The 14,057-nt window shown below is 48.6% G+C and overlaps 1 protein-coding gene across 1 annotated transcript; it reads right to left on the bottom strand.

The window, feature by feature from the left end:
• Positions 1-7,461: 7,461 nt before the first annotated feature.
• Eif1b (eukaryotic translation initiation factor 1B) lies at positions 7,462-10,159 on the bottom strand. The gene is made up of 4 exons (XM_032911165.1): positions 9,860-10,159; positions 8,490-8,653; positions 8,125-8,226; positions 7,462-7,874 (listed from the first exon to the last, which is right to left on the bottom strand). The coding sequence occupies exons 1-4, from the start codon at positions 9,888-9,890 to the stop codon at positions 7,830-7,832; spliced, it is 342 nt and encodes a 113-aa protein (XP_032767056.1). The 5' UTR covers positions 9,891-10,159; the 3' UTR covers positions 7,462-7,829.
• Positions 10,160-14,057: the final 3,898 nt, after the last annotated feature.

Here is a 14,057-nt window from a genome sequence, read left to right as displayed (position 1 = left end):
TAGAGTTTACTCTGTAGCCTGCATAGTCTTCGAACTCATGATCTTCCTGCTTCAGCTTCCCAAGTAGCAAGGATTACTGGTCTGCACTATCAGGACTGGATATTAGTAAGTTCTTACTTGAATGGTTGGGGTGGAGAGATTGCCTACCAATGTACAAACCTAGCAGCTATGAGGTCATGCTTTGGAGTGCCCCTCTTTCTCGTCCATACAGGCCTGTCCAGCCTTGTCCAGCCTTCTCCATGGTAGAGTCAGACACCTTAGGAATCCAAGCACCTCCATTCAGAAGCTGGACACCTGAGAAGGAAGCTTTCCTGTGGCCTGGAGCTAGGCCTCTCTGGGGTTCAGGATCAGGTGCAGGACGAGGATGGAAGATGACAGAGGGCGATAGGATAGACCACACGCTCCACTCCCACGAGTGTATCTCCATACGTTACACAGATTTGTGTGTACTTGGCTATTCTAATTGACTTTCAGGAACAGGTAGACAGACTTGGCTTCATGCTGCCCAGGTTTGGTAACACTAGTATGGTGCAAATTGCCTTTGTTAAGCTTATAGTGGGAATAAGTGGTTTTTCCATCTGTGCTTCCTGGGCAATGTCTATGAACACGTGAGATGCGGTCTTCCCGCCTCTGTTTACACTCACAACAGAGCCAAAAGCTCTTGGAAGATGAAGCCACCCAGGGCAATGCACAGCCTGAAAGCACAATAGGGAGTGACCCAGAGAGAGGCACAGGCCAGTCCTGAGTTAGGGGCTCTGTTTGTGGTCTTGTTTCTCCTACCTCGTTGCTGTTTGAATACTGCGGAGTTTATCTTCTGAGCTGCTTCCCCTCCCCCTCCTCCTCCTCCTTCTCCTCCTCTCCTCCTCCTCCCCTCCTCCTCTCCTCCTCCTTCTCTTCCTTCTAGTAATTTATTTAATTTTACTTTATGTGCATTGGTGTGATGGCGTCAGATCCCCTGGGACTGGAGTTACAGACTGATGTGAGCTGCCATGTGGGTGCTGGGAATCGAACCTGAGTTTCTCCAGCTCCTGGGTTTCCTCTTTCCCATCTTCCTTCCTTCCTTTCTTTTTCTTTTTGACACAGGGTTTCTCTGTGTAGTCCTGCCTGTCTTGAAATCTGCTTTGTAGACCAGGCTGGCCTCAAACTCAGAGATCTGCCTGCTTTGCTTCCCAAGTGTTGGGATTAAAGGTGTGTGACATCGTGCCTGACTAGTTTGTCTGCTTGTTTGTTTGTTTGTTTGCTTGCTTGGTTTTTCGAGATAGGGTTTTTCTGTCTAGCCCTGGCTGTCCCGGAACTCACTCTGTAGATCAGGCTGGTCCTGAACTCAAAGCTCTGCCTGCTTCTGTCTCCTGGGTGCTCAGGTTAAAGGTGTGGGCCACCACTGCCCCTGTTTTATTTCTGCTTTTTTGGAAACAAGGTTTTCCCTGTGTAGCTCAAACTGTCCTTGAACTTGAGATCTTTCTATCTCTACTTCCCTTTGGCTTCGAGGGCCTCGTCTGTCATGATATATAACAGAAGAGCTCTGTTGCTTCAGGCAGAGCATCTCCCCCCAAGTTTCTATAGTTGCAGCTGTGTATTTTTATATTCATTCAGTCCCCAGGGTTTCAAACTCACCTGCATCTCACGGCTCCCACTGAACACCTGCTAAAAGCAAGTTCCTCTCCTTTCCCTGCAGAGATTCTGGCTTCTATATCACATCTACTCACACTTTCTAAAACCATGACCAGGTATGATTCATGGCAAGGACTTGGTGCCCACACATCATGCCAATAGCAGTCACTTTGAGGCTAAGTCCAATTATGCTAAGGAGGTGCACATGACGGTCTTTGCAGTTAGGAAAATTTACCCAGACCCTCAACCAGGTAAGTCTTGATTTCTTTCCAGAAGTAGTGTTAAAATACCCGGACAATAGCAGCTTAAGGAGAAAATGTTCATTTGGCTCCCGGTTCCAAGGTATGGATTTTGGTGATGTCAGAGCAGCAAGAACTCAGCGGCTACTCACAGCACATCCACAGTCAGTAGCTAGAGAAATGAACTATGGATGCTTGCTGAGGCTAAGATGGCCTAGTGCAAGCTCCTCTGCCCAGGCGATAGTGTCACTTAGGTCTTCCCACCGTAACCATGGCAACAAAGTTAATGCTGTACTCTAAGACCAATACAAACGAAAGCAGACCAATACGAGAAATGTGATCATAAATGGTCCAATAGCGCCACCTATCGGTCACTTTCAGAATTGTAATTTTTTTTTCTTTTTTCTTTTTTCTTTTTTTTTTTGGAGCTGGGGACCGAACCCAGGGCCTTGCGCTTGCTAGGCAAGCGCTGTACCACTGAGCTAAATCCCCAACCCCTTCAGAATTGTAATTTTTTTAAACCAAAGTATGAAATAGACACACCTGTGGATTTGTGGGTCAATTAGGCCAAACTGTTCCTGATGCACTTGACATCACAGGGAGTTTCTAGAATAGACAGATGTCTAGGAGGGAGGTGTATCAAAGTGCTTTTCAGACTAAAGGTTTTGACTTTTTTCTTTATCCCATGGAGTACCTGAGACGGTATCCAGTGTCATTATAACCCGTCAATGACTCTATCTTGGGGTCTTTTCTCTAAGGCCAATACATATGAAAGCACATTAATCTGAAATTTAAAGGCAGGCCATATATGTGCCAATATTGCCTTCTATCGGCCACAAGCAGGTAATACATCCCCGCCCCCTTCAAACCAGGGTGCAAAATAGACAAAACTGTGGATTTGTGACTTAGCCTGGCAAAGCTGCTCCTGACACACCTGAAACCAATAGGAAAGGGGCGGGGGAGGGGGAAATGCTGTCATCAGGGTGTTTCAGGTGAAATTGTCGAAGGTGCTGGCGAGGGTGCTGGGTGGGGGTGGGGCTGGTAGGGTGGGTGCCAATGTCCGGTGGAGCTGAGAGTGGGCCACAGAGCCCACAGCGAATGGGGAACATCTGATTCAACAGATGTAAATCAGCATGGAGCGCACGGCAATGGAAACATGGTGTGCCAAAGCACCGACAGCTGGGCAAGGTGGGGCACACCTGTAAAGCCAGCACTTGGGAAGCTGAGGCAGGGGCATCATTAAGTCCAAAGCCAGCCTTGCTACCGGGTGAAACCTTGTCTTAAAAGAAGCTGGCAAAATGAAGCTGTGAGGCCTTCGTCTGGGAACTTTGTATCCTTAATCACTTCCGGTGTGGAACTGTGTATCCTTAATCACTTCCGGTGTGGGAGAAGGGAAGCGCATTGGACTTGAGAAGTTACAAACACAGCCCAGACAGGGGAAGAAAATAACTAGAAGGATAAAAGGGTAATAAGAACATGATAGGGAGCGGTAAGAAAAGCCAAGCCGGGTGTGGTGGCACACACCTTTAACCCCAGTGCTGGTGAGGCAGAGGCAGGGGGATCTCTGTTAGGTCAAGGCCGGACTGATCTACAAGGTGAATTCTAGAACAGTAAGAACTACATAGTGAGTGAGACCTTTTTGCAAAAATAATAAATTTTCAAAAAGACAAAGAAATTGTCATTTTGAAAACTGATAAATCTTTGGAAACACTAATCAATGAAAAAAAAAAAAAAAAAAAAGAAGAAAACCCGGGCATGGTGAGTCATGCCCCTAAGCTATGCAGAGAAACCTAACCTATGTGAGTAGTTGGACCTCTCTAAAAACAGCAACAGTGGGGGGGAAAACACAGGAAAGAACAAGAACCAGGGAGCCCCAGAGCCAAGCTGCCCTCTGGTGGCTCTCCTGCTGCGTTTCCGTGTGGAATGCATCCCAGGGATCCAAGGCCTGGTGAAGGAAGAGAAACAATTCAATTCCCACACCTGCCTCTATTTCCACTGAGCTCTCCAGCCTACGTGTCCTCCATTGATAACCAGAAAAGCTAACCTGAACCAGATGCTGATGGTGACCTGTCACCAAGTGGCAAAATCCACACAGGGGACCCTGAGGCACGTGACTATATTGAAACATCACCTCCCTTGATCATTATTTGTCCCTGGGAGAAAACTCTCCCTCAGCTGCCGTCTCCGAGGATATATCTCTTCAGAGACCCAATGTAGCTGGAAGCTAATTCAGGACCACATCTTCTCCGGGGAGAGATGTGAGCAGCTGACCCGAGGTTAGCGGCCATCTGTGTCAGTGTGGTGTTTTCTTTTAAATTTTTAAAATATTTTGTGTTTTACCTGCATATATGTATGTATACCGTGTGCATGCCTAATGCCCTTAGATACTGGAGAGGGTATCAGGTCCCCTACTCAGGGGCATTTTGATCTTGAGCCACAATGGCCAAGATGCAGCTGCAGTTTCCTTGGTCACCTCACCTAACTCTTGTCTACTGGTTCTCCAGAGTCTCTGAGGCAGCCATCAGATGAAGAAACAGAGGTGTGGGAAACGACCTGCTGTTGTACATAGTCAGGATCCACAGTACCAGGGATTACCAAGGGCTGAGCAGGGCTCAAAGCATCTCCCGGCCAGAGGATCAGTTGTGCCACAGAGGAAAGCATCTTTTGATGTTGCTTTTCTGACATGGGTGGTATCATGACGCTCTTTTGTCAAATGGCCTGGATCCTGCCCTGACTGGCTACCACTTAAAAGAGGACATTTTTCTCACTGCAAAGTAATTGCATCATTTCCAGGAGAGGAAGAGGCTGATTCTCTGTAGGTTCCTCTGCATTCACCACACACACACACACACACCCCACACACCCCACACAGGTACACACACCCCACACAGGCACATACACCCCACACAGGCACATACACCCACACACATGTACACACACACCCCACACACATGTACACACACAGCACATGCACACACACCACACACACACCACATACTTGTACACACACACCACACGCACACCATAACATACACACACACCAGCCATAAATTGGGAAGTGCTGTTAGACTGTCCAGGCTCTATTTACTCACTGCTGACAGTGCAGCAGAAGCCTCAGGTTTTTTCTGGCTTATTCACTCACTAGAGGACATAAGCAAATATCTCTGTTGACATAGAATTAACTTTCTAGTAGCATGTGGGGTGGCTATGTACATTCCGGAGCCTAGACTTTAACAGCTGAGCCATCTCTCCAGCCCAAGTTAAAACTTTATGGACTGTAAAGGACTGGCTGAGATCAATGTGGGTGACTGCAGCACGGGCTGGTGACCTTACATTGTCTGTGTGTGTTGGCCAGAAGCCATGGTTTTCTAGGTGTCCACAAGAGGGTGCTAACAGACTTCTACTAGCCTTGATCTTTTCCACTTTAACACGCTTGCTCTACCAAGTGGGCCGCTAGAGACTCACCCTTCTTCCTGTTGTAAGCACTACCCCTAGCCTCTAACAGGTCGACAGCACTGCATCTGGTGACTAAGGACGGAGGGACCTTTTCTGGCCTCAAGGGATACTGTTTCCATCCACCTCCCCATAGCATCAATCATGGCTGGCATGGACTAAAAATCCTACCTCCTTAGACCATGTCTTGCACAAAGGGCTTCAAGGGTGGCTTTCTGGTAAGAAGTATGTGTAACAGCAAACTGGAGGTAAAAGCCAGCTTTCTTCTAGAGCATTCTGGAGACCCTTCCAAGTTCTTTCTGGGCTAAACAGGCTGTGCTGCATTGTCTCTTAGCACTTAGGCTCCCCAGGAACTTTGAACTTCAGACCTTTTGTACCTTGGCACAGTGACACAGCTTTCTGTGATGGCTTGTTGTTTGAAATAGGGTCTCCAGAAGCCCCGGCTGGCCTTTAACTCCTCCCTCCTGTTTCTGCCTCTCCAGTGCTGGGATTGTAGGCATGTACCACTGTAATTGCTTCCTGCATAATGCTTATAGCTGTTCACTGGTTTGAGATAAAGGGGAGACAGAGTCATGCTGTTGGCAGGCCACAGCAATCATGGTGTCAGCCAGACAGGTGAACCACCCACTCTTGTTGAGTAGAACTCACCAATCTGACTCTCACAGGCATGTCCTCCTCTAGTGCTCGGGACCTAAAGCATCCAAGGACAGTTTGGTGACCCCCTCTCCCTCTCCCGTGCCGACTCCATAATGCGTCCTTGGAGGAACGTATGGAGTTTCCCATGTGTGGCCTCCACCACCCTATGTCCACTATCCCGATGGACAGGAGTTGATTCTTATCACAAGCCTTGTCCAGTCAGTTTGCTTGCTAAGCTTTCAACCCCCTGCCATTGAAGGCTGCCCTTCACTTATCCAGATGCCACACAGTCATCGTGATTAATGGACAGATGTGTGGGGGCTGGGGACCTACTGCCTGACTTCTGGGCTGTAGCCATTCCTTCCTTTAGCTGGTGACCCAGAAGCTGCACTGCCTGTGGCCAGGGTGGAACTGTTCCTTTACCCTCTCAGGAGAGCAGCTTGTCACTAGTCTATCAGTAGACAGGGCAGGTTGCTCCTTTGGCCTCCAGACTGATAAGGCAGAGGAACCGGTCTACTCTAGACTATGCCTCAACAGAAGTTCTCCTTTCATAATGGTTTGGCCAAGGTCTCTGGTAAGCCTCAGGGTCCAGGGACAAACTTATTTGCCCCTTGATTCTCAGTTTTCTACCCCAAAGCATAAACCACTAGAGAGAATGCAGTCTGTATCTTCCCACAGGAAGACTGGGTCTGTCTAACTGAGGCTGCTCATGGCTTATCCTGTGACTGGTTTAAGTCTGCAGACTCGGTGCAGAGGACAGGGAGGCAGTACACAGTCCCTTCTTACTCTAACCACCCAACTGTTCTCAGCTCGCATCTCTTGAGGCCTTCCTTGACTTAACGAGAGCCTTGTCTTCTGGGTGTATGTATGCACACAGGATTCTGGTGCTAGCTGAGGCTTCCGCATCAGTATCCTTACCCAAGGGGAGAATCAGACAACAGTAAGGGAGCTCTGCTGGGACAGTTCTTAAAAGGATGGAGATAGCTGGGTATGGTGGCACACACCTTTAATCCTAAACTCAGGAGGCAGGGGTGGGTGGATCTGACCTTGGAGCCAGCCCCGTCTACAGTCTACTGATAGAAACTGCTTAAGGGCAAACTTACAATGTAGTCCTCACAGGAGGCAGAGAACAGGGCTGGCTGTGTGCAGGATACAAGACACAGGGATTCAGGACACCTTCTGATCACTTCCCACTACCATCCCTGAACCGGTCACCCCAGCTTCCAACTTCCTCAGTGAAGTGCACACGGATGCTGCAGGGCCTGGCACTCACTCAGAGTGCTAACCGGAAGCCAACACTTTCCTTCCACTCTGAGGACAGCACACCCACACCCGCAGGGCACTGCCTCTGGCTAAGTGTAATTTTGAGACAACGGCCTCTTAGGGATGACAAATGCTCTCTACCTGTGTTCTGAAGCTGATCAACCTAGAGGTTTCAGGAAGAGGCAGCTCATGTTCCCTAGGTCTCATCAGTAAATGAAAACGCAAGTGCACTGTGGGCTGGGATCTGGGAGCATCAACATTCAAAGGACGCACAGACTTTCCTCCTTTATTGTTAAGCTGCAACATACATGGTTTAATACAACAACAACAAAAACATTTAACAATCAAGTGAAAATAAACTAGAAATGAACGCTCAGAACAAAATCTTTTCCACTGGAAACATGTCAGGATGGACTCGGGCTTCGTCCCCACCTCACGGCGATTTCCTTGTGACTTAGGAGCCTACATACCCCATGTTTTCTGTAGCCATGCAGGCGTGAGTGGAAGTCTGAATGATTAAATAAACGCAAAGTCTGTCGTTTACTGTAAAGAATCATCTCCCGAGGCAGCCAAACTGAGTTAGACAACAAAACCATTTAAGAAACTCGCCACATGTTCGGGTTCATCTTAGAATCCGTGAACCTTCAGCTGCTCCTCCTTGACGATGCCAACCTGTAAAGTGAAACCCACTGTGCTCAGCAGCCTCCCACCAGCAGCCACAGGGACAGCCCAGCACCGGCCAACGGTCCCGCGTGCACTTGCACACCCGCACAGGAATGCGAGGCACTGTTCCCAGGCCAAGCAGCAGGCCACTTGGCTGCAGCGTGAGCTGTGCGTGAGCCTCACCGTTTTCAGTCAGCGCTGACACTACTCTACTCCCTATCTCGTGTACGTTAGTCACACAGGGCCTCCAGCCACTCACCTCCAAAAGAAACTGGCAAATGTTCTTCCTTTGGTCGCCTTGAAGCTGAATGACCTCTCCGTACTCAGGGTGTTCAATCACAGTCCCATTACAGGCGAATTTCTACAACACAGGGAGTCAGATGCAGAGGTTTTACTTTTGACAGAACAAATGGAGCCATGACCTGACTGCATTAAGGAGCAGTGTCCTCCAGAACTAAGCGACTCTGTAAATGAATCTGGAGGCCATGCAAAGGAAATTATATTAGGGGAACACCAACAACTGCTGGGCTCATATTTCTGGGAGCAGGGTAACCCTTACTGAGATGGAGAACAAAACAGTTTTCCCGGCCTCAGCTCTGGCATGCACCCACTCCTCACGATCACCTTTTTGAAAGCTTTCACAAGTTTCTTTTTGTCATAATCGTCCGCAATGCCCTGCACAGTGGTCAGCGTCTTCCTGCCGTTCCGCTGCTGGATTCTTATATGAATGTAGTCCTCAGTCCCTGCCGGGAGTAAGTCGTCGCCCTTAGTTGCATCAGCAAAGGGGTCTGTAGAGGGACAGAAAGGTTCCACGGCAGAAAACAAATTACAAAGTGGTATGTGGAAGCCGTCCACTACAGTTCCAGAGAGACTGCAGCCATGCCTCTAGTGTTCCTGCTCCATTTCTGCAGGTAAGGGTGGGGCTCACCGATACTAAGTTTCTCAAATGAGAAAAACCTAGGCAGGCTACATGTGCCGATACTTGAGCTTAAAAGTAAAGAACACTGTTGTTGAAGCCACCCTCTAACGAGACAGAAGACATTTACGAAACCCTAATTTCATATAGCCTTCATATAGCCGCCACGAGAACATGCGTCATCTCGACTACAAAAACATCCAAAACCACCCAACCCAATCAGTTAGCATAGTAACCGAGCCTTATAAATACACACAAACATAAACATGCAATCTCAAGAGGTGTGATTTACAAATGACTGCCAGCAGAGACAACAGGACCACTTCCAAGTCAAATCAGAGGCCTCTATCTTACCTGTTTCTAATAGATGCCTCTGAGGACTGCTCAAAACCAGCTGGGTCCAGCCCCACCCCCAGCTTCTGCCAGTGGCAGGTCCTTCAGGCACTCCCCCCTTTCCTGGCCGACTGAATCCCGGATCTCCTAAGCCCTGAGCTTCCTTACTCGCCCAGCAAGGACTGAGCAAACATCCCCCGCACCCCAACACACACACTCGTGAGTCCTCGGAGAGTCACGGGTCTCGAAGTCGCCCTAAAGCTGTCAGGCTCTCCAGCTTCTGGGCCCCACCCCTCCAGTCTCCCTGCAAAGCCCTGGCTAGCCCCAAGGCGACAGAAGAATATCAGAGACTCTCAGCGTCCTGTCAGTGTCAAGTTCCCCGCAAGCCTAGTCTTTGCAGCCCTGGCAAGTACTGTAGCCCCCTTGTAGATCTCTGAAGGCCCCGGCCTTTCTATGTCAAGTCCTCCCAGCCTGTGGCTACTCTCCCTGCAGCCTTGGTATATCCCCCAACCCTCCTGTGAGTTCCGGAGACCCCCTGCCCTCCTGCCAGTGTCAAGTTCCCCAAGCGCCGGCCGGGCCCTCGCATCCTATGGGGTTGCAGGCCCGCTTAGGGCCGTATCCGAGGCCAGGGGAGAGACGTCCCCGGGGCTAGGGTCGCGGGGAGACCCCGTCGCCATCTTCTGGGCGCCGAGACAAAGCCCAGAGGGACGCGGGCGGCGGCCGGCGGCCAGCGACTGGACCTTACCGAAAGATTGGAGGTTCTGGATAGTGGACATGCGACACTAGTGTGAGGCCGGTGAGGGGATAAAATTCCTGCGGGGCCCGCCCGGATCACCGTGTCAGGAGGCTGCAGCGGCGAGAAACGGAAATCAATGAAGCGGCGGAAGCCCGGGGCGCAGGAAGACTCGGAGGCGGCGATAGGGCGCGAGCAGGAAGGCGGCGCTGCGGCTTCTCGCACAAAATGGCCGGCGCCGCGTATTTAGCTACGCGCGCCGCCGCCACGTGACCACACGTTCCGCGCGTCCGCCCCGGATCGCTGAGCTGGGGGGCGAGGAGCGGACGGGAGCCCCCCCCCTGCGGATAGTCGCGGTCCGTCCCACCCGAGGCGCCGGGTGGAGGCACTTCCGGGTGCAACGGCGAGAAACGCGCCGCGGGGCCTGAACTTGCGGCTCGCGGGGCCCGTGCCTCTGCGCCTCTGTCTCTTTCCCAGCTCCCTTGGGTTCCCAAGACCCCTGAGTTTTTTTTGCAGAACCTTTGTGGGTGCCACCTGGGAATCTGCCCTTCCAACAAGCCCCAGGATTCCGATGCTGCAGTCTCTACTAAGCTTCACCTGTTTGTCTCAGGTGTTACGACCTGGCCATTAGCAGAGTCAGGAGTGAGTGGAGTGAATGCACTACCAATCCCGCCTGAGCTCTCCTCTCCGGAACCTAAGTCCGAGGCAGGTTCTGAGCGGGATAGGTGCCTGGTACTAGGTGAGTGTGAGTGAGCAGATAAAGTAACTGTAAAGAGGAACCATGCACAACCATCAGTGGACAGTGGGGAACCGCCTTACTTATGCACACCTATGCAGGTGATTGGCTTTCTAGACCAAAGTAGTAGACTAAAATATAGGAATTCTTAATCTTTTTGTGAGCCAAGCCTGTCGACCTCGTGTTGAAATGATTTTGGAGGCCTGATGCAAGACATTAGAAACCATAGATGGATAATATAATATGTGCCCGTTTAGCAATCCATTCAATAAGATGTATCAGTAGGTCCAATCATTACTACAATTTCCTTTTTTAAAAGTTTTTATTATTTATTTATTTATTTATTTATTTATTTATTTATTTATTTATTTATTTATTTTGTGGTTGAGTGTATGTACCACAGAGGCCAGAAGAGGGTGTCATATCCCCTGGAACTGGAATTACAGATAGTTATGAGTCACTATGGGAACAGAACCCAGGTCTTGTGCAAGAGCAGCAACTCCTGGGAAGTCTCTTGAGTTCCATTACTGTAATCTTAAAAAGGCAAAAAGTATCTGAAGTGTAGTGTGAATGTTTCGGAGACTTCTATTGTACAAAACGGCCACTTCTAATATGTCTATGAACGGTTGCCTGTTGCTTAAAGGGTTGTAAAAAGTACACTTGTATGCCCCTACACCCACCAGTCAAGTTTTAGGAGCATTACTGACTCAGTTTTTTTCTTATACCATGGTGTGAAAAATTCTAGATTATGAATACTTGAATTCATAATCTTGAGTATCTTCTACATTCATGTGGGTTCTGGGGCTGGAACTAAAGTTGTCAGGTCTGTTCAGCAAACCTGAGCCACCTCACCAGCCCTGGAGTAATTTTAATAGTTATATACATTTTCTTTCCTGATATATTAACACTAATTTCTAAGTAACTTATAGTCTACAAAAGTAGTCACAAGAAGCACAGAATACACGAAACATATGATATAAATTGCTACTCTATTACATGGTTCATTCTCCCCTTTCTTACTAGATATATGTTACCAGTGTGTATCACACGGTTTCTCAGATGGAGCCCAGAGTGAGTGAGACAAAGAAGAAAAGTAACACAGAAAAGCTTTGGAATTCCTCTGAGATCTGGAGCTGGAGAGATGGCACAGTCTTGCTGTTCTTTCAGAGGACTACAGCAGGCTCCAGCACCCAGGAGTAGGTAGCTCTCAACTGCCTACTCACCTCCAGCTCCAGGGGGTCAGATACCCTTTTATGGACTCTGTGGGAACCTGCACTCATGTATACATCAAGCACATCGTGGCACACACACACACACACACACACACACACACACACATACTGAAACCTTCAAGGTCTCACTGTCATTAAATCTGTTAGAACGTATCCCTCCATTTGGAAGTAAGGTTTGCATCAGCAGTATCTGAGAAAGCTACAAAAGCTTTAGCCAAGCGAATACAAAAGCAAGCTAAAGGCTCTTCTGACTCTGCCTTCATGGGCTTTGTATTTAAGCCTCTGGTGTACAGTTGCAGACCTACTGTTCATGTGCAGCACAGAGCTCTTGCAGTATGGCTGGTCTAAATTGAAATGCAAGGTAAATATAAAATATGCATGGACTTCTAAAGATTTCAGTCCACCTGTTCACTTTTACTTAAAAAAATGTAGCTGCTAGAAAATTTCACATGACATATAGCTTATATCCAATTTCTATGAGACAACGTTAGAGATTGAGAGAAACTCAATTTTTTATAAAAAGAGTAAACTGAAGTGTTTAAAAATGGAGTGTGTCTGGCTTTAAGTGGTAACAGCATGGGTTAAGGTGGTCGTTTCTGGCCCTGTCAGAAAGAAGCTTAGACGGGTCACAGGGAATGGCTGACTAAGAAAAGGAGGGAAAACAAAGGGTGACAGTTGGAAGGTTGCCGAGGTTAGAGGTAGACTCCAAACCAGGGTCTTAGCATCTATGCAGCAACAACATACATGAAATCAACCAGAAAACCCACGTGTTACAGGGAGAGAACCTACCGGCTGTCCAGCAGGAATAGCTTTGCCTGGCTGTTGGCCACAGGAGATATTTCTCTTGGTTCCTCACAAAGGGGACACTATGATGTAGCTACCAATCACCCTGGCAGTCTGCCTGCATCGGAGACTGAGATAGGAGTCACTCAGTTGTGTCTTATGTCTTATGTAGTCATGAGGATATAGTATCTGATTGGAGCCCTGGATCCCTGACCATCCAAGGCTCTGTACAGAATTTGTGACCACAACACTAGTGACTCGGATGTCTCTCTTGGGGAGTTCAGCCCACACATATCCCTGGCTATCGCACTCCTAGTTTAACGTTGCAGCCTGCCAAGGCCAAGCTCTGTACTGGCTATTCCTGGTCTGGAACTGAGCACACACATAGACGATAAGACTGCAGGCTGGTTATGGAGAAAGATGGGGGTTCCTCTTGTGGGCTCAACACTCCCCTTCAGTTTATCTCCTAACATTTGTCAGGAGCCTAAGATTCTTTAATCTTTTTTTTTTTCTTTTTTTCTCAGAGCTGGGGATCGAACCCAGGACCTTGCGCTTCCTAGGCAAGCGCTCTACCGCTGAGCTAAATCCCCAACCCCGAGCCTAAGATTCTTATCCCATCCTCTTCCCTCTCTCCTTCACAGGGCCACTGTTTCTGCCTCTTCCTCCTCCTCACAGAGTCCCCCAAGCCCCAGACCTGTGGCATATCTCCCGCTGTCTTGATATTTCCTTCTCAAGGTAGTTAACAGATGCACCTGGCTCCAGGTCGGTTGGAAAGAACACAAAGAAAACGCCACTTTGAAAAAAAGTATCTGATTTTTTTAAATTAAAAATTATTATTTATTTATTTATTTTTGAAGACACCGTCTAACTGTGTAACCCTGGCTGTCCTAGCTGGCCTCTCACTCAGAGATCTGCCTGCCTTTGCCTCCCAAGTGCGGGGGTCAAAACCATGCACCGCCACTCCCAACTGAACAGTGCCTACTCTTTTTTTTTTTTCTTTTCTTTTTTTTCCGGAGCTGGGGACCGAACCCAGGGCCTTGCGCTTCCTAGGCAAGCGCTCTACCGCTGAGCTAAATCCCCAACCCCTGAACAGTGCCTACTCTTAACCACCGAGCCGTCTCTCCAGCCTTAAATCTCCTATTGTTATTGCAAAACGTTTCCTTCAACTCCTAGTATCTTCTGGAACTATAATGACCTGCATGAGTCTAAAGGACTTTTGCCAGGAGGCTTATGGCTGTCTACATAGAAACAAACCAGGCAGCCTCCTCTTCCGGCTGCACACCCCACAGTGATACTTTGTGTATTTCCTTTCCGGTGACAAGATAATGCAAATCACATAAGGGCAAAATGAACATCTGCCTATACTTAGAGCTGTCACCTACCCACTTGAAGTTGGAAAGGCTCTATGGTCTTTGTGCCTGTACCAGGGAAACAGAACCAGCATTTCAAAGTGCTGAAC

This window comes from Rattus rattus, chromosome 8, assembly GCF_011064425.1.
Source record: "Rattus rattus isolate New Zealand chromosome 8, Rrattus_CSIRO_v1, whole genome shotgun sequence".
In the NCBI taxonomy this organism is placed as follows: Eukaryota; Metazoa; Chordata; class Mammalia; order Rodentia; family Muridae; genus Rattus; species Rattus rattus.
This window is presented reverse-complemented; position numbering and strand designations above follow the sequence as displayed.

Coding starts and splice junctions, on each gene's coding strand:
- Eif1b (XM_032911165.1), bottom strand. CDS start 9,890: ATGTCCACTATCCAGAACCTCCAATCTTTCG. Junction 8,654..9,859: donor CCAGAACCTCCAATCTTTCG/GTAAGGTCCAGT, acceptor GTCCCTCTACAG/ACCCCTTTGCTGATGCAACT. Junction 8,227..8,489: donor TTGTGAAAGCTTTCAAAAAG/GTGATCGTGAGG, acceptor CCTGTGTTGTAG/AAATTCGCCTGTAATGGGAC.